The sequence below is a fragment of the Pholis gunnellus genome (assembly GCF_910591455.1).
Source record: "Pholis gunnellus genome assembly, chromosome: 8".
Classification (NCBI taxonomy): domain Eukaryota; kingdom Metazoa; phylum Chordata; class Actinopteri; order Perciformes; family Pholidae; genus Pholis; species Pholis gunnellus.
In genome coordinates, this window is record NC_136534.1 from 17,016,439 (window position 1) to 17,043,018 (window position 26,580).

At 41.8% G+C, this 26,580-nt stretch overlaps 2 protein-coding genes across 3 annotated transcripts; both read left to right on the forward strand.

Moving 5' to 3' along the window:
- Positions 1-1,476: 1,476 nt before the first annotated feature.
- On the forward strand, positions 1,477-13,663 carry cyp11c1 (cytochrome P450, family 11, subfamily C, polypeptide 1; the record flags this gene model as incomplete). The annotated part of the gene is given in 14 exon segments (XM_079165486.1): positions 1,477-1,716; positions 2,234-2,317; positions 3,268-3,409; positions 5,131-5,353; positions 5,509-5,664; positions 6,983-7,197; positions 9,053-9,256; positions 9,370-9,548; positions 9,642-9,808; positions 10,832-10,910; positions 11,016-11,231; positions 12,073-12,171; positions 12,174-12,204; positions 13,635-13,663. Coding segments are annotated over 14 exon segments (2,064 nt in total).
- On the forward strand, positions 12,553-25,611 carry pklr (pyruvate kinase L/R). 2 transcript variants are annotated; one of them, XM_079165410.1, is made up of 12 exons: positions 12,553-12,578; positions 17,198-17,362; positions 17,761-17,852; positions 17,944-18,075; positions 19,232-19,418; positions 20,045-20,318; positions 20,980-21,130; positions 21,843-21,995; positions 22,090-22,256; positions 24,168-24,234; positions 25,008-25,122; positions 25,239-25,611. In XM_079165410.1, the coding sequence occupies exons 2-12, from the start codon at positions 17,224-17,226 to the stop codon at positions 25,343-25,345; spliced, it is 1,584 nt and encodes a 527-aa protein (XP_079021536.1). In that variant the 5' UTR covers positions 12,553-12,578; positions 17,198-17,223; the 3' UTR covers positions 25,346-25,611. The 2 variants fall into 2 exon arrangements, with proteins under 2 accessions (XP_079021536.1, XP_079021535.1); XM_079165409.1 differs by lacking the exon at positions 12,553-12,578 and adding an exon at positions 14,389-14,482.
- Positions 25,612-26,580: the final 969 nt, after the last annotated feature.

Sequence of the window (26,580 nt, forward strand, 5' to 3'; positions counted from 1 at the left end):
ACAATATAACATATGTCTTGTAAATTTGTAAATATCTGTATAACTGGTTACAACTACATAGAGTGTAAAACCATTGAAAATACAAACATTTTATTAGATGTTCATTTAGTACTTTTTATTTTTAATTAGATCTTTTTGGCACAGATATAAGGCATAAAATCCAGAAAAAATAAGATATGCGTCAGAAGAGGTGGCATTTTCTGACATGTTTTTGTGTATTCTTTTATATATATATATGTATATATATATATATTTATAAACATTTTTCAGGGATGATCTCACTTTGTCCCTTCCTCTTTAATAGACTCAGATGCTGCTGTCTCAGGCCAGACTCTCTCCATGCAGGTGTCCCTTTGTTTCATTTCCTCTCCCCAAATCTGTGATCATCTCTTCTTCTCTGGATATCCAGAGAGCCAAATACTGATTATGTTCTTATAAGGAACTGAAAGCGTGTTATATCTTGATAATTGTCTGAATTGAATGGCTTTCTGGTTGGCTGGTTGGAGTTTGAAGAACGTTATCCACTACCTCTTTTGTCACCTTCCCAAATGAGGTGCTGAACTGCTCCTTAATTAAAACCCCCCAAAATGCAGCATGGTAAGAGCACAATTGAGATCCAACAGGAACAACACTAACGTCACGCCTGTGAATGCATGCGTGTGTCACTCAACATGACATCAGCTCATGTCTCTAAATCTTCATCACAAACACATGAGTCATCGGGTTCATTACCTGCAAAGGCTAACGAGATTCCCTTTGTTAAGTCCTTTAAGTAGCGATCTGTTTGGGAGAGTTGGGGCTGTTGATGAGTGGAGTGAGTCTGGAGGACTCAAGCAGCAGAAGAAGAAGAGGATGAAACCTGGACCAACAAACAGTCATTTTCTCCTGTGAGGGCCAAGGAGCACAGGAACAACATCTTGTGGAGAGTCTTCTGCTGTTTCTTCTGGTTGTCTCTGATGTGCTCTGAAGCGTTGGGGGATTGTCTGGTTGCGGTGGAGGCCATCTGGCTGGAGCTTTATCAGGATTTTACGCTGTGAGCCTTTGGCCTACTGTGACCACCTGCATGGGTAAGTAAACTGTGGACTGGACAAACATGATTAATGTTAATGTTGTGTGTAGATTAATAGTGATAAGTGACCCGAATAAGAATCTGTACATTTGAGTCAGACTTTTTGTCCCCATGTGGTTTCCATCTTTCTCTTGTATATTCCCTTTTCCTCAAGATGACAAACACTTCATCTGTGAAAGAGTTAACTAAGTCTGTGAGTCTGAGCCTTGTCTGACTGACGTCCTTGTCCTTGGCAGGTCTCAATCTGAGGTATAGCCGCCACAGGACCTGAGATTGTGTGTGTGTCCTGAGTTTGTCCTCTCAGAGCAACATGAGCGAAGGAGAAAACGTTTATATATTCACCCAACAATCTGGTTAAGAAGTAGGGCTGTGGTCATTCCCTCCCATTCTGAGAGTCCCGGTGCATCATGGAGTCTGTGGTGAGAGTGAAAAGGTTGCTGAAGACACCCATCAGGAAGCTGACAAGCTGGGTGTCACGGGTGAAGGAGAGCAAGTTGTGTGCCAAACACAGGAACAAGAGGGCCAGAGGTCGGAGAGGAAGAGGAGGATGCAACCGGTTGGGGAGGACACCTCCTCTCCGAACATCACGCCCCAAAGACCCGCCAATCATCTGCCCGTTCCAGGCGGACCTGGAGAAGGAGAGGCAAGTGGACAACTTTAGAAACACATCATGCCGTTACTCAAGTAAAAGTACACAATACCACGCTGTAAAAACACTTTATTACAAGTAAAAGTCCTTCATTAAAAATGGTATTTCAGTAAAAGTATTCCTTGAAAAATGTTGTACAAATTCGTATTATAGTATAGTATTCCGTTCTGAAATGTAGTGCAGTAGAAGTGCAAAGTGGCATGAAATGGAAATCGAGTACTTGAGTAAATGTACTTAGATACTGAAAACACACATAGATTTACAGAACCTGTAAATTGAAATACTTCATGGCAAATAAACCAACACATGCTTTATATTGACATTGTTTTTAAATATGACATTTTCATAATGTTTCCATCTGCTGCTGCTTGTATTTGCTTTCATTAGAGAAGGAAATCAAATTAATTCTGAGTCACAAACCTGAGTCACTGCTGTGGCAGAGATGTTGCTTTAATTATATTCTGTCTGCAATATGTCAGGTGTATTTGTGTTTTGTCTGCCGTGTTTACAGAAAGCTGCGGGAAGCAATGAACGCTCAGAAGAATGCAGAGAGAGCAGCGATGAGAGATCACTTCAGGAGAAAATATCAGCTGTCTGAGGTCGGTGCTAATGTTTCTAATAGAATGAGAGAAAACATTAATAATTCATGTTTTTGCTATAGTTTGTTTAGTCAGCGGGACGGCTCATTAAGAGATACATGGTCATTTGAGCTAGCGTATGGAACAAGGAAGGAGTTTTGGGGGAAGAAATAATGTGTGATGTTATATTTACAAAGCACTTATATGAAATATTTTCCCAATATTTCTTGGTCCAACACGTACTGTATATATTAATATACCCATGTTCATTTCCACACACACTGATTTTACTCTAGTTTTATTTTTTAAGCTTTAAGAGACGGGCGCTCAAACTGAGCGTTTTTAGACAGAGGGGCAATACAAGTTTATTCAGACAGTATGAGAAAAATATTGTGTTTTTAAACATTAAAGTGTGTAAACATGTTGTAGTAGAAACCAAAATACAAGTATGAACCTAAAAATGAGCCTGATATGTCTCCTTTAATACTGATCCCGTTATTTGACCTACATAAGTGAACGTGACCATCAGCGAGAAGATTGGCTATTTCCATTTATTCCTGATGATTGTCATCGGTGCTGGTCGGACTCCGGCAAACACACATAATCATGCAGGTTCACCAGAGAACCAGAACCAGGGCTGAGCGGGTCAGACTGTCAGACCTTGCTGCAGTAAAATAAGAGGCTTGGCAAAGGGACTCTGGTACTCGGGAACATTACCGCCAAAATCAACACAAAGTTTAAGCTCCTCGTAGCTTCAACACAATCCATTTAGACGAGTCTTTGTATAGGTATGTGTGTTTTTTGTGTTGAAGCTCACATATGTCAAACCTTCATAAACAAATAGGCCTGCTTTTCTATTTGCTATCAATGCTGCCTGTTAATGTAGCATGGGCAAGAGCAATGTCGACAAATACAGAGATAATTCAGGACATGAAGTTATTTTCTTCTTCTGTTTTTTTATTCATGATTAGAGCCCCAAGGACACGAACCACCTGAATTCTGCTGGAGGAAAAGTGTCGCTCCCCCACAAGCTGTCGAAGATCATTCATCCTAAAACCAAAACTAAGGACGACGGCTTTAACCTGCTGAGCGCCTTTCAAGGCCTCGGCTTTGGCACAGTGGAGCTCAAAGGAAGGAAACGCAGCTAGACGTCCGCTCCTGCACCAGCAACTTGTAAAGTCATGTGATCAACATGTGATCAAAGGGATGATCGGTACACCACCTCCTCAATGTGTTGGTTTAGTGCAGGGGAACAACAGGAGACCCTCATACATGATTACTGCTCACACGCAAACTGTGCTTCAACATCTTAAACAAACTTCTGTTACACAAACATGTCATTCAGACGCTCCTTATGTAGCAATAATACTAATATGCCAGATAGTTTTATAATCTTATATGAGATAAATGTCAATGTGAGTGATCAATCCTGCAAATGATAATAGTCTGGTGAATACATCTGTCAGGGAAAGTAGTGTTATGTTACGTTTAAAGTTATGATTTAAAAATGTTATTAACTAATAGAATGACTGAAGTTCTTATCTTAATGAGGTGTTATATTTGGGGGTCGATACGTTCAGTGAAAATCAGGTTTTCACATTTTCTGTATAAGGGACGATCACAATTTCACCCCATTTAGAGCCTAATGTTGTAATTAAAATAATGTGTTCATGACATTATGTATTATGCAATCTAGAAGCTGCTGTAGCTAGTTTCTTTTATACTGTCACTTCTCTCTAAATGACATAGATCCAAGTGATCTATTCACAAGTAAGGAACCTCAGGGAAACACGTTCACATTTCATCACACTGTCACACAAGTAATGACGTTTAATGGGCTCATTTTTTATGATTAACTGAAAATTGTTTTACTATCTCTTTGTAAATGATCTCTGATCTATATCACATGTATATAAATTGTATCTCAGTATATAAGCAAGGTTTTAAAGATGCTCAATTCGAAATTCAGAGCTTATCTATTGTCTCCACACAGCTCTCATGGCGACAGCCGAGCCGGCAGCTCGCAGCTAACAGCGCTAACAGCGCAAACAACGGCAACAGTGCTGACAGAGCTAACAGTGTTTACCCGAGGGGGAACCGGAGGGTGGGCGCTAAGCCATCGGTTAGGGCGCCGTAATCAGCTGTAACCGCCGTATGAGGGTAGTGCAGAGGGACAGAGGAAGAGCTTCCTGCTCTCTGCTCAGGTAGACAATACTTCACTATATTTATATAGCAAATAGTTGTTTGATGCTATATTAATGCTCTGAATATCGTTGAGGGAACCTTTAAGCAATTAGTTTTTTTATTAGTTTATCTGCTGCCTAATCAAAGATTTTTATACAACAGGAAGCAGAAACAAAGAACTCACCACAAAATGGTCCTTTTATTTTTACTTTACGAGCTTTGACAAAATATTTGTAATAAAGACATCTTCGACCAGCTGGACTCTCTCTTTTTTGGGCCTTTATATGGTGTGTGTGTGTGTGTGTGTGTGTGTGTGTGTGTGTTCTGGATCAGGCTGACGTTTTGGCTCTGTTGTGATTCTCTTGAACTCTGATCTTCACATCCATAAATCATCATCCACTATCAGTTCGTCAGAGCGATGGAGCAGATTCAAGGATGTGAGGTTGAGGATGAAGGAGGGAAATAACCGGTCATGCAGAAACGCCAACGAGCGGTGTCACAACTCTGGCAGAGGCTGACAGGACACGTCTCGTTTTGGACCATGAGGAGCTTGTACATCCGAGTGACTGTGTGTGTCAGAACACAGGGAACCTGCGGGTCCAGAAATCGGCTTTGTGGTGTCGCACCACAAAGAGCTTTTTGTATGACAGCAGCTGGGACGGTGGCACATGGCAAGTTGGAGGGGAGAAAAGGAGCTGAGAGTACAGGAGTTAGAAAGAGAGGTGTGGATGGTCGGGTGCGAAGCTTTGAGGAGATCCCTCACACAGGGAGGAGCGGCTGGATCAACTTGGTGAAGTTCTGGAGAGAAGATCGTTTCCGGCAGCTCCACAAGCACATGGAGAGGACCTTCAACACCCTCGGCCCCATCTACAGGTAGTAGGAAGATAGACGGATGGTGTCATTGCCTCATGTGTGGCATTGACGCTTGATTGAGGAGAGAAAGATTTGATCATCAAGGTTTTCTAATATGTTTATGATGCAGTAGTGCATATGAGTTTACGCCTCTCTGTGTGTATTTGTGTGTGTAGGGAGCACATGGGCACCCACAGCAGTGTGAACATCATGTTGCCGCTGGACATTGCTGAGCTGTTTCGCGCAGAGGGCCTGCACCCCCGACGAATGACCCTGCAGCCCTGGGCAACACACCGAGAGACACGGCAGCACAGCAAGGGAGTCTTCCTCAAGTCGGTACCACTCCTGTGTGCATGTGTTATGTGTGTGTGTGTTACTCATGTTGTGGTGATATAATAAAAATAACTGTATTTATGTAGCACCTTTGAAAACAGAGTTTACAAAGTGCTTTGACAGACAAAGCAAAGCAAAAGCAAAGCAATAAAACAACAGAAAGTCCAACAAAAGCACTAAAAACACTGATGAAACGGTACAATAGATGAAACAATAAAACTAATCGATACAATAAGAGCAAAAAAAAAAAAATTTTTTATCAAATAAAATATTAATAAAATAAAAACTAAAAAGACAACATCATGTAAAAGCCAGTTTGTAAACTATTTTTTGAAGAAGTGATTACTGATTCTCCGAGCCTTATCTCCTCTGGCAGGTCGTCGAGGGGTCCTTTTGGCAAAAGCACCATAACCTTTAGTTTTGAGCCTCAACTTTAGAACAGCCAGAAGGGCCTCACCCGAGGATCTAAGGATGCAAGCTGGCTCATACAGTGATCGTTAAACTCTTAAAATCTATTCTGGAACGAACAGGGAGCCAATGGAGAGAAGCCAGGTTTGGGGTGAGGTGATGTTGTCTGTTAAAACCAGTGAGAATAGAATGTAAAACTGTTCAGCCGTCACGCTGTGGGGACTCATAAATTGTAGGTTAGTTAAAGGTAGGGTTGGGTATATGGTATATGGAATTATCATGATCAAGGATAGGACAAGTCTCAAGGAAATGTTTTTATGAATGTAAGTCAATATAATGTCCCCTGAAATGTGAGTGTGTGTGTGTGTGTAAGTGCATGTAATCACTTGTGTCATCATAATCCTGCTCATTTTTTTGGGTCATCCAATCAGTTGTGGAAAGTATTCAGCTAGTCTCTTGTTGGTGTAGCTTTTTAAAGCTCTTAGAATATTAATGTGATTGCAGCATCATTCAAATTATTCTGATGGAGTTTGTGTTTGTAGAAAAAATCAGACAATTTCTGTGAACGAATCAGACCACAAAGAGACACAAAATGATGACAAAATCATCACAAAGTGATACAAAGCAACCACAGAAAGATGCAAAACAACTGCAGAACGACCATAAAGAAGCACAAACACAAACTGATAATGAAACAGACTTTGACAAATCACCTCTACTGTTTTATATATATATATATATATATATATATATATATATATACTGTATATATATTCAAGTAACAGAACAGCACATTTGCCTAGGACAGTATTATAAATGTCTTTCCAACCCAGTTTCTTTGCTTCACAATGACTGAGCAGAAGTGAAGCGGGTCACTTCAACCCCTCGCTCCACATCTTCTCTCCACAGGAACGGTGAGGAGTGGCGAGCTGACCGTCTACTGCTCAACAAGGAGGTGATGATGAGTGCGGCCGTGAAGCGTTTTGTCCCCCTGCTTGATGAGGTTGCGATGGATTTCTGCCGAATGCTGCGGGCGAAGGTTGAGAAGGAGGGGAGAGGCGAGGAGGGGAAGCGCACCCTGACCGTGGATCCCAGCCCTGACCTCTTCCACTTCGCTCTGGAAGGTCAGAGGTCATCAGCCCCACTGATTTGTGACCTGTGATTTATTTGTGTTTTCTTGTGTGTGATTGCACAGTTGAAGTGCACATTAATTCCTGTTTGATTTACTCATCATCGTCACAAAGCTGTGGCTCTTTTTTTGTCCAGGAAAAGTGAGTTAATTGTAGAGAGGAGTAGAAGGATGAGGGTCTTAACTGTTTCATCCAGCAATGATCAACACTGATTTTGGGTTATTTTGCTTCCATTTAATGTTTATAATTTAGAGCAGTGGAAAGAAAACCATCCAAAATACACCTTTAGGTGTTTATATTACTACACTTTGTCTATTTGATCTATAGAACTTTTTCACAAAAAGTTAGCATTAGATGCCTCATTTGCATATTTAAACATATCTTTAAAGGTTGTTTTCTCATGAGGTTTATAATCAGACTGTGAGCTAGAAATCTCCATGTGAGTAGTATTAACATACACCAACCTTACCAGTGTCATTCCTATCTATAATCTTTTTACAGAAGTGTATTTTCGTACATCATTTAACCCCTAATTTGTAAATCATTTTATTCATAAAACCATGGCGAAAATTGATGACTGTTGACAGTATTTTAAAATAACAACAGATGTGATCCCAAATTCTCGCCGTAAAAACTTTGACTCTAATGTGTCGACAAAATGACACAAGAGATCTGAACCTGGCTTTATCCAATGTTCAGACTTCTGTTCTTGAAATGTGTGCAAATTAGCACACATTTATAAAACAAAAGTAATCACCTGGGTAAGTTTCATGGTGATATCTATTAAGATTTTTACCCTATTCACCCGGGGTTTCTCCTCTTGTCACCTCCCTCTTTGCCAGGCCTTCATTCACCGTAACTATCAGCTCTTTGAGTTGAGTCACAAATGCTGACGTAGGCCATGAAAGCATCTCACGTCAGAGGAAATACACAATCTGCACGAACAAAATCTTTCCCTCTCGCTCACTGCTTCTGCTCTTTCTGTTGTTAATTCAAAATGTTCTCACCTCTCATGAGAGCCAAACCTCATTTTAACCCGAGGCATATCTGCATTAATATATTATAGCCGTAGGAGGTCAAGGAGAACATACACCTTTAAAAATAGAAACACCAACAAACACGATCAAAGCTCCAGCATTCTTTCACCAGGTCTGCTCCTTTCATCCGCCTAAATCTGAAACATGCCACATTCACACGTGTGAATGCTTGTGTGACTCAGTGTGCCGTACACTTGTATGCATCTGTGTGTGTAGTGTGTAGTGTGTGTGTGTGTGTGTGTGTGTGAGAGAGAGAGAGTGAAAAAGGGAGAGTTGATGACTTTGAGTCATGCTAGCCTGCTCCTAATGGACCACAGCACACGAAGCCAGGTGCTAAGCCGGGATAGGAATAGACCTGCAAGCAACTCTATTCCAGTCGGTGATGTGAGATTGATATAATACTGGCGTTTCTGACAGGTGATGGATGTCTGGTGGAGGAGAGGCAGTCCTCTGGGGCAACGTATGCACTCAGAAAACAAAAAGGTCATCTGTGCATTTGAAAAACATAGAATATTTTCTTGCCGTTACAGTTACAGACCTTTTTTTGGGCTTCATTTTAGAATATATTCAACCCACAGTGCCATGAAATCCTTCAAAGCCTAAATTTGAACATGGAAATATGAGTTTTATAATCTACTTCAACAAACTGTCAACCTGAAGTTCGTTTATTCATTGAAGTCTAGGTTAGTTTAAAACATTTTCAAAAACAGTGTCCAGTTGTTTTAGCCTTATTGTTTCAGATTGTTTGCTCACCTTGAATGATGTCAGCTGACTCTCACCCTCACCCACCTATACCCCCCCCCCCACCATAGCTAGTTGCCATGTGATCTACGGGGAGCGTATTGGCCTCTTCTCCTCTTCTCCCTCCCTGGAGTCCCAGAAGTTCATCTGGGCCGTGGAGCGAATGCTGGCAACGACCCCTCCTCTCCTCTACCTGCCCCCTCGCCTGATGCTCCTCGTCGGCGCTCCCCTGTGGACGCAGCACGCCAGCGCATGGGACCACATCTTCGCCCACGGTAGGCAGCCTTCGTTGGACACCTTGGGCAACTCTCATCAGTACTTTTTCAGTATCCCGCTTCACTATTCCCATCTCACCTGACTCTGTCACCCTGTCCTGATCGTCTTCCAGCGGAGGCGAGGATCCAGAAGGGGTACCAGCGCATGTCTTCCTCGCAGGCTCGGGGCTCTGAGGCTGCAGCTGGGGGCCAGTACACCGGGGTTCTGGGCCAACTCATGGAGAAAGGGCAGTTATCTTTAGACCTCATCAAAGCCAACGTCACTGAGCTGATGGCTGGAGGGGTCGACACGGTGTGTGTGTTGTGTGTGTTTCTTCCTTGGCGTGTTTTTGTATACCTCAGCATAACTGATTCCATGTCATCTCTGGTCCCATCCTCTCTGCAGACTGCGGTGCCCCTGCAGTTTGCTCTGTTTGAGCTGGGCCGCAACCCGGAGGTGCAGGAGAGGGTGAGGCAGCAGGCGAGGACGTCATGGGCACAAGCTGGTGGCGATCCTCAGAGAGCCCTGCAGGGTGCGCCACTGCTAAAAGGCACAGTCAAGGAGATTCTCAGGTACATAATACTCAAGACACAGCCATCTGCTCTTGGCCTGATTAACTCATTAGTGGGCCCTTTTTTTAAATCTGTCGACCACATGCACACACTTTGCTCCATCTCTGCAAGTACTCTGTTGCCTCCCAGTTCCTATCAAGTACATAGCAGCCAGCATGCTCCACCTTCATTATACATATGCACAGAAACCCTAGAAATGCAACCAGTTATCACATACTGGAATATTGTGACTTTTTCCCCCCAGTAGCACTTTTAGGACGCTCTCATCTGTATTAGCTTAAATGTTAAGCATGAAATTTAATTCTTGACCTTGGAAATAGTAGTTTGACAAAACATTTCCAACTCAAGGTCCACTTACACGCTTTTCCAGGGCTTTCAATCATATCATTTGGTCTTCATCAGTGGATGGAGTGTGCTCATTTGTCCTAAAGATGGATCTGCTGACATGCAAGCTCAGATGTTTTAAAAGTGCTATGGATGGAATCAACAAATTACTGAGCTCCCATATTAACTGATGAGACTCCATCAGCTGATGAAGACTGTGTGAGGCGGTCACAATCCTTGGAAAATGGGTGTAAGTGGAACTTGAGTCAGGCATGTTTTGTCAAACTACTATGACCAAGGTTGAGAGTGAACTTTCATACAGAGGATAGAGCCAAAAGATAACACTACAATGCGGGCGTCAGCTGAAATTGTGCTTTAGTGGTGCACATTCCCAAACAAATATGCAATTAATCAACCAGCTGACACAAGCTACACTACATGAAACTTCCCTTAAGAGGAGAAAAAAAAAACTCCTTTCTCCTTCAGATCAATAGAATATCATGAAAGAAAAATCATGCTCTGAGCTGAGGAACAGATGTCTAAAAGTCTGTTTTCATCACAAGTGTTTTCATCAACAATGAGAATTGATTACCAGTGATCCTGTGTTTAGTGTTTGGAATGAGTCATAAATCAAAGATAGCATCTCGAAAACAGGACTTTTTGTGTGTGTGTGTGTGTGTGTGTTTTGGGTTGTGTCAGGTTATATCCGGTGGGAACCACAGTGCAGCGGTATCCGGTCAAAGATATTGTTCTTCAGAATTACCACGTTCCTGCTGGGGTGAGTGATCAGATTGTCACATATACTTGTACAAACACATTCAGGTATACATTGACTGCTACCGCTGACTTCAGGTTGTTTGACGCTCATCAACTCTCCCCTCAGACGATGGTCCAGGCCTGTCTGTACCCCCTGGGAAGGAGTGCAGAGGTCTTTAAGGATCCACTGCGCTTTGAGCCCGGCCGGTGGGGCAGCGGCAGAGAGGACGGCCAAAGAGGAGAGGGGGTGGGGGGGTTTCGCTCCCTGGCGTTTGGCTTTGGGGCGAGGCAGTGCGTCGGGAGGAGGATCGCTGAGAACGAGATGCAGCTCTTGCTCATGCATGTGAGTGAAGGAAGTTAAGGAAGGACAGACGGGCGGGTGATTAGATGAGCTTAATCTGTGTTTGCTGGGCAGGAAGAAGTACTCAGATCCTTCACTTAAGTAAAAGTACCAGTACCACAATGCTAAAATACTGTGTTACACGGAAAACTAAGTATTAATACTGATGCCTGAATGCATAAGCAGCATTTCTCTGTTTTAGGTGAGGTGGAGCATTTTAGCTACTTTACATACAATAAGGTCGTTTAATTCAGTGGTTTCAAACTTTGGGGTCGAGCCCCTCCAAAGAGTCACAAGATGAATCTGGAGGGTCGTGAGACGATGAATGGGAGAGGAAAGAGAGTTCTGCTGCACACATTTGAATTCATTTTTTTCAGACATTTCTCTAATATACTGGACAATTTTACCTCTTTGGGCCTCAAACAGTTATTTAAATGAAACCCTTCAAAGTTTAGAGAAAGTGTGTCTTTTTCGTGGATCTACTACAACTCCTGAAATGTGACAACGAGCCCCAAGAGACTGCTTCACTGTACGGGGTTACAGGCCCAAAAGTTTCAGGATCCCTGGTTTAATATTTGACATTGGGTTGAATTTATAGGCTTATGTTTTTTAATTACATTTTTAATCTGTAACTAAAGCTGTTAAATATCTGTAGTGGAGTAAAGTACTGTTGAGTAGATACACCACTGCTGCTGCTGAATATAGCATAAATGTGATCCTTCTTAACATCTGCTCTTCTCCTTCCCTTCCACTCTACCTTCACGCCTCCATCACCTCCTCCCCCTCCTCCCCCTCTGCTTCCCTTTTTCCTCCCTTTCTCTCTCTCCTCCCTCTCTCTGTCTAGATCCTGCTGAGCTTCCATCTCAGCGTGTCATCCTCAGAGGACCTCAAAACCACATGCACCCTCATCCTCCAGCCCGAGACTCCGCCAAGGATCACTTTCAGAAAACTCTGACACACACACACACACACACATGCGCACACAGAAGACAGTCATGCCATCAACATTTGGCATGTTTAATCAATACAATACAATATAATACAATACAATATAGCTTGTTTTAATAACCCTAATTTAACAACCATATTCTGATGATACTCACTCAAGCTTATACTGAGCTTTTTTGCACCCTGATGCGCTTCGTGTTCAACCCATGAATTCATATTGCTGATGAATAAACTTGAATCGTGTCCTCCTGTTGTCTTCATTGTGGCAACGCTTGCAAAATCCACATTAGCACTACTGTCCACCAGATGGCGTTAAATCTCACACTAACCCATTCATGCACATTTGACGCGCTTGTCCCTCCTCACCACTCTTGGTCTTGGCCCGCATCGTGCATCAAACAGGTTGGTCGTTTCTTTTCTAAGGATCTAAACTGTACAACTTTGCTTTATGCTGTGTCTGTGTCACCTACTGTTTGTGGACTGTATGCAGTGTGACAACACTTCTTTCTGCACCCTGCTGTTTATGTAACATGCTTTTTCTGTTAGATTGTTTAGTTTTCAGCAGAAAATCTCTTCTGCTGCTTATTACTGTGGCTCCGCCAAATATTGATTGTTCACTTTACTTTTCCTCCTTTTGTCAATTGTTTGCCGACGAACTACTTAAAAAGACTTAATTTTCCCCCAAAACAGCAACTTCATCCTTTGTAAGTCACAGGTGGAGATGAAGTGCTTGATGTTGGTGAACATTTTAATACTTGTGCTTCCTCTCCTTGTATTCTTTCCTTTTTTTATTGTTGTAAGCATGGAAATTAAAGTTGCTTGTCATATTATTGCACTCCAGTCTCTATATGCGTAAAACCGACCTTTACGCCAGTCTGGTAATTATGTTGAGAGCTATTATATCATAGTTATGTGCCACATGCAAAGGGCTGCTGGGTTTCTTTCGTTAACTCAGGAACAAAGGTCTGTTTGTCCTTTGGCTAACGATTTACACCTTCTGTCAGTCTGGGTTCATGCGTGACTGTGCATAGATACAACTCTGCAGCGTAACCCTCTAGAAACTCTGAATAAACTGTTTCACAGAGTGGAAGACACATCACCTCTTTTTACCAAAGTCTAATACTTATACAACATCAGCTCTTCAGTCTATAGTTCAATAAGTAATGATACAGACTATTTCAAAGGTTCAAAATCATCTGAGATCAATAACCTCAAACTAAATCTGCAACAAACTTGCACTGATCCTAACCTAGAAATGCACTTTAGTAAGTCACCTATTAAAAAGGGGTCATAGGCTGGTTTATAATGGCTTTTAGTTAATGATTAATAAATACTGTACTAATATAGAGCAGTTATAATTCATTAACGAAAACTTATTTTGGGTTGCCAGGTTGCAGGCGGAGTTTTTTTTATTCATTGTGTTATTATAACACCTTCTTTGTCTTTTTATCTCTGTAGTTCAATATGTGGATTCCTCCACGGTCTGACCTCGGCTGCAGGCCATCAAGGCCAAAGTTAATTTATTACTGATTTATTAACATTTATAATTATAGATTTACTTACTCTTGGCCTATTAGAAACTAAGACTTTTGTTTTTCATGATTGATTAATTTTATTTACTTCTTCTTTTACATTGAACTAATAAATTGTTACTTCTTAAAAAAGATAGTTAATCAAAAAAAGTCCATCGCCTTTTGCACAAAGTTGTGTCTTCAAATAGAATATAAAAAAGTAAATAAAAGCAAATATTTGGCATTTTATTATTTTTATTATTTTTATGTGGATCAACTTTCAGTTAATCAAGAAATCGTTTCAGCACAACAGACAGTTGTGTGGAAAATACTGCGAAGATATTGTGTGTCTGGTTTGGTCAAACTCAGGTTCAGGCTTACATAATCTGCAGCGATGCAGCAAATAGACATGCATCAATTTAGTGCACCCTGATAGTTTAGTGCCATCACTTAAAGGTTTTGTTTCTATTTTTAGCATCATCTTGGCCCAGTCAGGCTACTAATTCATCTAAAATCATCCGCCTGCAGCAAGCGGTGCGGCCCCACTCCAAAAGGTTTGGGTGGGAGGAGAGATGAGGGGGCAGCAGAGGGATCAGAGTGTGAAAATGAAGGAAAGAGACTGCACCAGACTTGTTCAGGTGTCACAAGACTTAGAACATGATAAGGGCACTGACGAGCATAGAGACAGAGGAGGAAACATAGAAAAATTATAGAAAAAAACCCCTCAAATAAACCAATAGAGGAGGAGGAACTGATTTGGATCTTTTAAGAAAATGGATGGTTTTATGAAAAGGGGTAAGTGGACCAATGATTTCGCTTTGTATTGTGGGTGCAGAGATATAACAAGGTTTGTACATTATCATACAACTTCAGCATGATTAGAAATCCAAAATGACCTTTTAGGGAGAGATTGATCTTCCTGGATTAACTGTTAAAGTGAACTGCAAGGACAAAAGAGCTTTGTGTGCTGTTAATTAAGTGTATCTTAGTCTAGTGGCTGATCATTTGTCATTTTTGAAATTTTTGAATGGCTATGCATTATCAAATTATTTCATCATACAGACCCAGTTGTAACTTGTACTTCAGATAATGCATCCCTCACTGGTGCTTTTGAACTTTCGAGCAGAGTCCTAGCTGGACAAACATCTGCCCTCTTAGCTTGATTTCACCGATCGATGTCACACTGACCTGCGTTCATGCAGCAATGTGACCTGCTGCGAACAGGCCACGCCCATCACCTGGTTCACCTCTCTTATCAGCCATAAAAGCTGTGCCTCGACCGATATTTTGCATCTGTCTTTGACCTGCTTTATTTATAGTCAGCCTTCCAGTAACAGGTGCCTGCATCTGTGTATGTGTGTGTGTTCCCATGTTCTGGGAGGTGTCAGAGGAGGATTTCTCAGTGGGATACGTAATGATGTGTGCAGCGGTGCGGCAGAACTGGGTCACAGGGAGGTGGAGAGAGCGAAAAAGACACGAAGAGAAAGAGACAGAACACACTGACAGCTACCGAATCCACAGGATGTAGGAGCTGTGCAGGTTCACATTATCGTGCAAAAGTCCCCATTTTCATCAGGGAGTTTCCTCTGCAGACGTCCTTCTGTGTTTCTGCATGTCCATTCTCAATAGAAATCTTCCTTGTCAGATTAATCCTCACACTCCAGTCTCTCCTCTCTCCTCTGTCTTCACGTCTTTGCTCCTGCTGTGCTGTTAGCAGCGACCTTGTCGGACTCAGGCTCTCCTCTTCTCGCCCTCGTCCTCCTGGCTGCATGGTCTCTACTCTCTCCTCCCCCGTGGTGGCAGAAATTGCAGGCTTGACTGATTGTGTCATCCTTTAAAATGGATGCCATTGTACTGGCTCAAAGCCCTCAACCAGGTCCCACAATGCTTTGCATGAAAGACACCGGCTCCATTGACTGGTTTGTGCTCTCAGGGTTTATGCAGCAGCAGTGACAGGTTGTGTCCCTGGGTGTTGAGAGGCTTTAAGAGTATTAAGTCCAAGACTTTAAGAGGGGAAAGGTCATAAAATAAATAAAAAAAGATATATATAAATTCGCTTATTTGTAGAGAATTGTGAGAAATTGTGAGTGAATGTAGATGACTTATTAGTTGACAAAACAATTACATTATTAGATACCTGAACATTTTTATTTTAAAGCTGCTCTCATCAATATTTCCTCATCAAATGACTGAAAGGGGTCACTCGTTGTGATGAAGCCACAGATAATTATCACCTGCAGCTCTACACAGCTTTTATAGCATGTTCCAGCTCATTGTTTTGGTTTTACAACCGGAAATTTTAATGTTTTGGTTCACTCAAATTGGAGCATTTAGCAGCTCAAGAGTCATATTTCCAACTTGTTGAGCTGAAAACAAATGAATTCAGGATTAACAAGCATGCCTTAAAACTTGGTATCATACAAGATAATAATTTTATTTTCCACTCTCTCATTTAGTAATTTGTCATTTCCTCATGGAGAATGTTTTAGCACTTTGGTTTGGAGAAGAACATAGATCGCACACTGGCACGACAACAACAAAAATGCAGCCAAATTTGCCTCCTTTCAGTTTGAAAAGCAAGACATGTCACTTTGTCTTCATTCCTTCTCTCTGTCCTTCCTCAGACACATATTTAATCCCACAGTCCCCTTCATTGCCATTTTCCATCCATCCACTAGATGCCCTCTGACTGTCTCTGTCTTCCTCACCGCCTCTCTGCCTCGCCAGTCTACACACCTGTTCCCACTTTCCTCATCAGCCCTTTCCCTCTCTCTCTCTGCCAGTTTGTTAGAAATTTAGTTTTGCTTTCAAGCTTCTGTTACTGGCTGTCGTGGACTTCTGATTCGAACCCTTTTTGGATTTGATGCCTGCTCAGACTGCAATGTTTTGACCTTTGCCGGCCCATGATTCTGTAAGCTCTTATACCTTTATTTGATCAATAAAGCCCTGAAATGAATCAGTAGTCTGCATTTGGTTTCATTCACTGGTAGCCCACTTATTCCAGCAGTGCTATCTCCAGTGGAGGGGGAGGTAATCTCTTATTAAACTACATGTCTTCCTCCTGTTGTTTCAAATAGGCTACAGCCTTCTTTATATTAACGGATTGCTGGTGTAGAGACCCCTTTCTGTATTTCCAATGTCAACCCACAGCCCTTTTAATTCCTCTATATGGCATTAATATCAGCCTTCCTTTGTTTTGCTTGTCAAAGAACTCCAGTGTTTGGTTTTCACTCAACCTGAGAGCTGAATGTCAGCATGTAAATCTTGTTGACCTTCCTGCGCTTTAACTGACATCAGGTCTCTGCGGTGCTGTGACTATACATTCAAAATCTGTGGATATAAGCTGCCGTTTTTATGCTGTTAAGTGTTGTTCTTCCTCATCGCTTTCACAGAAATAAACACTTTACTCAGTTTGAGGTGTTAAGTTCATGTGTATTCGCTGGTTGGAGTTGGCAGTAGAGTTTTCATGACTGACTTCACCCTGCTGTCAACATTTCTCTGTTGCTACAGCTCGCATCAGGCGCTACTCCGAGGCGATGACACTGCCCGACTCTTTCATCCAACGCCAGCAGCTGGATGCCAGAATGGCTGACACTTTCCTGGAGCATCTCTGTCTGCTGAACATTGACCAAGAGCCAATCACAGCACGCAACACCAGCATAATCTGCACCATCGGTGAGTGTGACAACCGGTTGCAGACAGTGAGTCTCAGTTTCAAGTTGGGTTTTTTGGCAACTGTTCTATGTCATCGTTGGCAGCTCCTGGTACTGGGTGGCCGTCAGTCTGTTGGCGTGGTTTGAATCTTGGCTGTGGAGCATGCTCCGCTTTTCTTCTGCCCAGAAAAATATAGAAACTAACTAGAATGAAAGACTGTATGCCAATTGCTCTTAAGTTCTTGCAGAGCTCTGATTCCAGATATTGCCTGTGATGTTTTCAATGTATCCAATTCATTTCTCGGATGATAAAATATCAGGAATTCTTATCAACAGTCCAAAACCACTAAAAGGTATTCAGTTTGGTGAAAAAAAAAACAATCAGCAAATGGGTTTTAATGTAAAATGTCTTTCTTTCAGGTCCTGCATCCCGATCAATCCCCAAACTCCATGAGATGATCAAGGCAGGAATGAATATTGCTCGTCTGAATTTCTCTCATGGCTCACATGAGGTATGTACAGAATGCAATTAAAGTACTTGAACACACACGTTTTGGTCTTTCCTTCAGCCATGTATTGATCTCCCTCCTTGTTTTCTGTCAGTACCACGGTGAAACCATCAAAAACATCCGAGAGGCCGTGGAGACAATAACCCCCGACCCCTTGTATTATCGTCCGGTTGCCATCGCCTTGGATACGAAGGGTCCAGAGATCCGCACTGGATTAGTGAAAGGGGTAAACATGTTATTCTTCATCTATCAAACTGTTTGTACCTACTCAACCAGTCACGTTCAGTCAGCTGTAAGATGCTGAAAATATCTTTATCATTTCTTACAGGTTGTTGCAACAAAACAACAACCGGTTGTGTGTCCTCATTTGCTTTTCCGTCATCTTGTTTTGTTGGTCTTTGTGTTGTTGTTGCCTGCCGTCTGCTTTATCGAACAAATAACTTGAAACTCTTGGAAATCTCTTCATGTCTTGATTAGCTTACAAAATGCTCTGCATGACGCTGATTCTTGCTTGTTGTGTCTCTTCTGAAGTCTCTTTAGTAGCGTAGTAGGAAGATAAAATAGAAATATTGTCGATTTGGTACAGGAAGGATGACTCATACTAGTTTTTATGAACTGAAATCATAAAAATCTTTTTAACCCAAAAGCAAGACAAAAATAGCTGTCAACAATTGAGTGGTCTGTCAAGTTATCATCGTCATTGGGAGAATCTCGTCACAACCTCTGATGTGAATTACCAGAACTACTCAGCCGTCATAAAACACACAGGTTTGTTGAAGCTCGGCACGCCATTAAATCACACAGCCGTGTGTCTGCACAGTGTGTGAAGGTGGATAAAGCAGGCTTCAGCCCGGCTCAGGTTCAGATTGTGGTTTTGCAACAGCAAACGAGGAAAATTCTATCCCAGTATGAGAGAGACAAATATTTGATCTTCGTTATTTTTCTTTTTTTGTGTGAGCACCAATAGTTTGAGGTACATGAATGTACTATATAGATGACAGCATCAGAACTTGGAAGGTTGCCGTACTGTAATTCATTAAAAGACAGTGGAGGGTTTATTTTTTGAGAATGATGATGAGTGAGTTTGTTGGTTCTTGTGATCATGGTAAACAACAGCTTCTAAAACTGTCTGTAGACATGTTCCTGCAAACCTTTCTTGAAAGGCCACTTGCACCACAGGTTTTCACCTAAACACACATGACGCCTTCTATGTGTTTGTGAAGAGGTGTGTTGACTTAAAAATAATTTAATGCATTACTTGGCTTAAAAAGTGAAGTCGGTAGTTGCCTTTAAAACGTGTTGTTAATAGAGATGGCAATGGTGTTTATTTAAAGGCGGTGTTTCTCTCTTTCCACTTTGCGTGTATGTGTGTCTTTGTTTAGAAAGTGGAGGAGGAAGTGGTGCTAGTAAAGGGCAGCCATGTCCGTGTGGTGACAGCCGAGAGTGACAAGGACGAGACAGACGGGAAGATCATCTGGGTGGACTACCCCAGCCTGCCCAAAGTCCTGAAGAAGGGAGGCAAGATCTACATTGATGACGGCCTCATTGGACTCAAAGTACTAGAAACTGGTAATACACATTAGATAGACTTACATAAACCTTCATACAAGCTTGAATTTGTAACCTTTTTATTTTCTCGTTTTGGATATATATTTTGTTATTTTTTTGCAGTGTAAATAAATACAGAAAATCTCTCAGGAATTCAAAGAGAAAACTTTAATATGAAAAAATAAAGACATACTATACATATTATATACTAGTACTACATACTTAAACGATTGAATTATGTTGTGCTATGCTCTATTTTGTTGCTGTAATGCATTCATTTGTACCATTAATGCATAATAGATATACATAATGATAGCCATTCTGAATGAGATTTGGTCAAACGAGGCAACTTTTTTATAAATAAATAGCCTGTTCATGAAAAGATTATTCCTCTGGAGTCTTTCAGCCCCTTTTTAAAAAAAAGAATCTGCTTCCCCACATTGTGCTTGTCGGGATCATATCTGAGATTTTTGGGTCACCATAACTTGAGAAATCCCAAATATATTTAAGGATCTTCCTCCAGTAAGTCTGAACTAAATAATATGCTTAAATCTGCATTATCTCCTGCAAGATTATTCAAATTTACAAAATCTCACTTCAGGGTTTTCACAACTCTGAGGATCATGTATTGACCCCCTCTTCTTCAGGTCCTGACTGGGTAGATACGGAAGTGGAGTCGGGCGGGCTGCTGTGCAGTCGTAAAGGCGTTAACCTCCCTGGCTGCGACCTTATCGGCCTGCAGGCGGTCAGCCAGCGAGACGAGGCCGACCTGAGGTTCGGGGTGTCCCAGGGCGTAGACATTGTGTTCGCCAGCTTCATCCGCTCTGCTCAGGATGTCAAAGATGTGCGGAGAACTCTCGGGGCACACGGACGAGACATCAAAGTGATCAGCAAGGTGGAGAGCCGGCAAGGGGTTCAGAAGTGAGTCCAGGAAAAACCTTTATGAATTATAATTACAAAGTCGCAGTTGGGTTGAATAGCTGGAGGGAGTGAGAATTTCATAATGAGGCCGTGACAGGACTTCATCCACCGTCTTGTGGACCGCCAGCCGTCAGGGATTGATGGACACGTCAGCTCTGGATGTTACACTATGATACGATTTCTGTGTGGCTGTCTGTGTGAGTTATGGCTGCCACTTAATATATCTGATACAATTTATGTCACAGCTCTCATCTCCATTACTCATCTCTGGCTTCCGCCGGCTGCTCGCTGGATGCTGACAGTGTTTAACGATGGCTCTAATTAGGATGTCTTTAAGATCGGATCATGAGGATTATTGTTACACCATTATGATGCTATGTATTGACGTGTAAAGTCACCTTCGGCTGTATTTTTTTTTCTTGTTTGCATTGCTCACACATGAATTTGGTTTTCATCTGGATGTAGATCACAATGCAACAATATCCTCTGTTTTCAAGATCCAAAGGCTGTGAGCAAAATCCTGTTTTTGCAGAATAATGCACAGAAACAACCAGTATTGTCATCGTTTTCCTGCCTCTTCATCCCTGCTCACTCCTTCTTTTGTGCTCTTTTCTAACTCTCAATCCTGTGCCTCCTCATCCTCCCCTAATCTGTCTGTCAGCTTTGAGGAGATCCTGGCTGAAAGCGACGGCGTGATGGTGGCCAGGGGCGACCTGGGGATCGAGATCCCAGCGGAAAAAGTCTTCATCGCCCAGAAGATGATGATTGGACGCTGCAACTCTGCCGGCAAGCCGGTCATCTGTGCCACACAGGTCAGGGACGAGCACATACAAAAAAGGATGCAGAAATTAGAAAATATGCAGATTTAGACTTTCCACTACAGTGTTGTCCAATCAAATGTCAGAGGGGTCAAAGTAAACTAAGATTAAAAACTAACAGGCACACATTAACCTTGCACTATATACTCGCATAAACACACACTCAGTTGTCGAATGAATTCATCCTCAAAGACGTTTCCTCCCATTCACACCCCTCATGTTACACACACGCCTGCAGCCATGTTGAGTCACAGTGCTTTATCTTGCTTATGCTACAGCTTCTGACCCAGACTGACGGCATTATATATATATATATATACATGAGCCCACAAACCACCCTCACATACACTTATCAGCCGCTGCTTCTTAACTACTACAAAAATGCAGTCTCTCGGGCAACGCTGCGTCTCATTTTCCAACTGTCTGCCTTGCTTATTGACTCATAATACCGAGTCTCCGGCACGTCAATAATGATCTTGCAAAGTCTTACTCGCCTGCCTCAGTCTAAGTGATCTCTCATTTCTCCTCCTCTACTGTCCAACCAACCACAAAGCCATTATTCTCTTCATTCTCTGCCTTACATTACATTCCTATCTTGGACATACAAGTGGCTTGTTTTAATGGAGTAATTGATCGAATCCCCTTTAAAGAGCCTTGTGGAGACATTTTGGTTGCTGCAAAAAGACTAATGTGTTTGTGTTTGTAGATGCTCGAGAGCATGGTGGCCCACCCTCGGCCAACCAGAGCGGAGGGCAGTGACGTCGCCAACGCCGTGCTGGATGGAGCCGACTGTGTAATGTTATCTGGGGAGACCGCCAAGGGACTGTTTCCTGTGGAGGCAGTCGCAATGATGCACTCGGTGTGTGTGTGTGCGCGTGCATGATGTCCATTATGTTATATCTGACTTATAGTTTCCCGTCTGATAACGCTCTCCCACTCTCTCTATCTCTCAGATCTGCAGGGAGGCAGAGGCGGCCATTTACCACCAGCAGTTGTTTGAGGAGTTGCGTCGCCTCACCCCTCTCTCCTCTGACCCAACAGAGGTCACAGCCATTGGAGCTGTTGAGTCTTCCTTCAAATGCTGTGCTGGGGCCATCATAGTCCTCACCACCAGCGGCAGGTGTGTATTTGAGACAAGAACGACTTATAGTTTGACATATCGGGAAATATGCTTATTCACTTTCTTTTGGAGAGTTGGAGAAGAAGATTTATACGACACTCATATTTGTACCGTAAATATGCAGCTATGTGCGACGGGAACAACGTCCGCCTACTACACAAAAAACAAAGTATCGCACGTCATATCAATCTTCTCACCTAATGCTCTGCAAATAAGCATATTTCTCAATGACAAATTATTCTCTGACGGTAAGGGAAAGATTGTGATTACCGTTAATAAAAAGTTGAATGTGAACTGGAGGTCTGCAACAGGACACAAACTCCTGAATGGAAGTCAGGTGCTCTACACACCCCTCCACAACCCGACCTCCACAGTACTCCCTGCTTTACCACTGAATGGTGGCATTGGACACAAAGCTCGAAGGGCTGAGTCATCCAATATGAATTTAGAACATGGCTAACATTCATGTTCTATACGCTCAAAAGCATGCACACTGTAGACTTTTAAACTCATTCTGGTCCTCTCCCTCCCCTTGACATTCAGGCCCTTTAAGGCTGGAGCAACACATGTTTGTTTTTGTATTTTTTAATCAGAGAGCAAAGCTACAGATTGAATATTGCAGTACTGTTTCCTGCTTTAGCATCCTCAGGGTGGAGTTTTATGTTTGCTGAAATGTTTATTACGTTCCCCTTATGTTTGTGTATTTTTGTGTGTTCTGACTGCTTGCTGTTTAAACCTGCAAAATACAGATTTGTCTATTGTGCACAGATTTACTGCATATGCATGGAGTCATTTACATACATACATACACAGGCAACACATACAGAAGGTGACAAATGAAAGGAAAACAAAACAAATACAAATTGTTCCACACAAGCGCGCTGCATGATGCTACGTCATCTCATGCTCTGTGACATGAATAGACTGGTTGAGCAAAGGCAGCTGACCTTGAGTTTGGATCAAGATTATAACGTCTAAGAGTCTACAGCGATGCCATCAGCTCTGTGAGGCTGTATTTGAGCTGAATACTAATATAGACATGCAATGACAAAGATGACATGCTGACGTTTAACAGGTATAAAGTATGTTCGCATGCTCACATTTGCCAATTAGATGGGACTGCCATCAGTTTTACATGAATTTGGTCATTAACCAAATAAAAAGGCTGAATTACAATTTTGACCTGATGATTGTGCAAGATAAAAACAGGCGTCAACGTCCCGGTCTGAAAAGTAAAGCCAATGCATAAATTCCTTAAACCTGCATTCTTTCTAATAGCCATCAGGGGGCGACTCCTCTGGTTGCAAGAAGATGTCAGATGGTATATAAAGTCAATGAGAAAACGACCGTACACCTCACTACTTTTACTACCTCAGTAAACATTGTTAACATGGGTTTACATGTTTAAGTCTTCTGCTTTGGTCGCCTAAAAATGTTTTGTTCAGCGTTTAGTTGTACTTGGCTCGACCCTCTTGTATTACTTCTGGTTGCAAAAAAACATGAGTAAAGTCAAAAACCAAGATGGCGACAGCTAAAATGCCAAACTCAAGTCTTCAAAACGGTAGTCCACAAACCAATGGGTGACGTTGCGGTGACTATGCCCAATTCTTGTATACAGTCTATGGAAAAAACTGGTCAACTGACTAGTGTCTTAATAGACCCAGTGTCTTAATTAACATCTGCATTTAGATGTATGGGAAAGAGGACATGTAGGACTCCGCCACCATTGTTCATCCCTTCAGCAGAGTTCAGAGACTTGACAGATCTATGCCAAGGAGCATTCTGGCAGCTGGAACAACACTCAACTAAGACACTTTATGTTTAATTTTCCTTTTTAATTGGTCATCTATGTGTACATGGAAGTGCTTTGCATACATTGACAATATCCTTATTTTCTCCTCGTCTCTCCAGGGCGGCACATCTCCTGTCCAGGTATCGCCCTCGCTGTCCTATTATTTCCGTCACCAGAAACCCTCAGGTACAGTCTGCCATATAAAGCAGCAGTGCATTTGTCTTTCATGACTTTACTGTTGATGACTCACTTCTGTCAAAACTGAAGAGTGTGATACAGTCAATATTTACTCTCGCTGTCTACTGCTGTCACTATTTACAATGTGTGATATTTTACTGGAGTGTGTTTCCGTTTAAATGGGACTGTTTTAAAACCAAATGTGTCACAAACTGCTTTAAAGTAGATTATGATTACCTATGGTTTTAAAGTCATGTGGAGTTGATGCTTATAATCCTTTTTTATAAATGTCAGTGAATTGGCTTTGCAGAGGTGTTAGATCAATGTGTCCCAAACTGTGGGTGAGGACTCCTGAGAGGGGTCACAAGAAAACCTTTCAAAACCAGATGCATTTGTTACACAAAATAATATTCATATTTTTGCTTTTGTTTAAAAAAATAAAAAGTAGCTACTGGATACTTGCACATCTTCATGTCTTTAAAAGCCCATCAAATGAAACAATCTCAAAAAGAAAATGCCTCTTTGGTTGAACTAATCATAACTCTTGTAGAGATTACATTTTTTTTATGTTGTCACAAACTGAAACATTTGGGAACCACCGATGGGTCAGGGGGTCATTGGGGCTGTCAAAGTCTTAAATGGACAGATGAACTGATATGTATTGCCTTTAGGCCCAACCAAGCAGTCTGAAAAATATACCAATTTATTCATACCAAACATTTTGTAGTTATTTGATATAATTATTCACTGTAACAAAACCTTGACATTGTCCTCTCCCTCAGGTGGCCCGTCAGGCTCAGCTGTTAAGAGGAGTGTTTCCTGTCCTCTTCCACCCTCTGCCTGCCCCCGTCTGGGCCGATGATGTTGACGATAGGGTCACTTTTGGCATGGACATTGGTCAGTGTGTGTGTGAGCTGTTTGTCTGATTGTATTACTCCATGAGTCTGCTCATCTATATGCTATGACACTATACTCACACACCCTCCTCTGTTTCTTTCCTTCCGCCTCCTCAGGGAAAGCAAGAGGATTCTTCAAGTCGGGCGACATGGTGATTGTGGTGACAGGCTGGATCCCAGGGTCCGGTCACACTAACATTATGAGGGCAGTCAGTGTCCCGTAACAACCCGACCTTACTTGACTCTCAATCTGACTGACAAGCTGATGTATAAATGTGATGGAAATCTGAGAACCAACGCTTTAAAATTAAATAACCACTGTCATTTATAGATTAACAAAAGCATTTTGGCAGCATCATCGTTGTTATTTAAACTCGGATTGTGATTGGGAAACACTTGCCCCTGAAATTGGTCTCATGAATTTTGCATTTGTGTTTAAATGTGTCTTGAAAGCGATGACTCCCTCCAAATAAAACTTGAACTATTAAGTTTAACACACTGTTCTTTTATTTGATGTAGGGACTTTAGCTTCACTAAATGAGCCGCCTTTTTTTCATCTGTTATTTGTGGGAATAATATTGAATTAAAAATGAACATTTTCTCTTTGCATGGGACCATTGTTAAAGCATATCATTATTGGTGACCATTGAAGATGAGGCTTTCATTCCTGACCGTATAGTCCTCAGCTTATCTCTGTGACGGCACAATTCTTTTGGCTATTATGAGTGGTGCCGGGAGATGCAGAGATGACGGGTATTGAACTACTTCCTTTTGTCCACTGAGATGACCCAGATGCCAACATCTGCCTACTGTTTTCTCTTAAACTAATTATATCTGTTCCTGCATGGGGCTTTCGCATGTCCGATCCTTTATGTAACATCATTGCCTTTCTTCAGCAGGCTTCCTCCTTCTTTAGTATTTATTTTCCAGCTGTATTGTGCCTTTAATCTTCCTCCTTTAGATTCTATTTCTGTCTATAATGAGCAAATATCCGGGGGTTTTGACAATTTATCTTTCAAAACGTTCAACTCAATTCACTGATTTTATATACTGTTGGATTTATTGTTTGATGAAAATGCATCATGCAGTTAATAACCTGTTAAATATTAGTTTGCAAAGTAACAAGTTAATACAACTGTCAAATATGTGAAGTACAATATTTGTCTCTGAAGAGAAGTACAAATTATTCTGAGGTAGTATTACCTTTTAGCTATACTTTCCATGACTGGATTTTGAAGTATATGCAGCTTCCTCTGTCATTTACATCTCACAGGTGACACATTGGAGACCTAATTGTGTATTTGGCAACCATTTCTAGTCCGTTTAATTGAACTATCAGCTCTGATGGGAAGGAAGATCATTTATTACATCAGAAGTATAGCCTTTAAAAGCGTTAGTTTGAACTACAGTTTTTCATTCACTAATATTGTTTTGTATTCTTCTCTCGTGTCTTCTCATT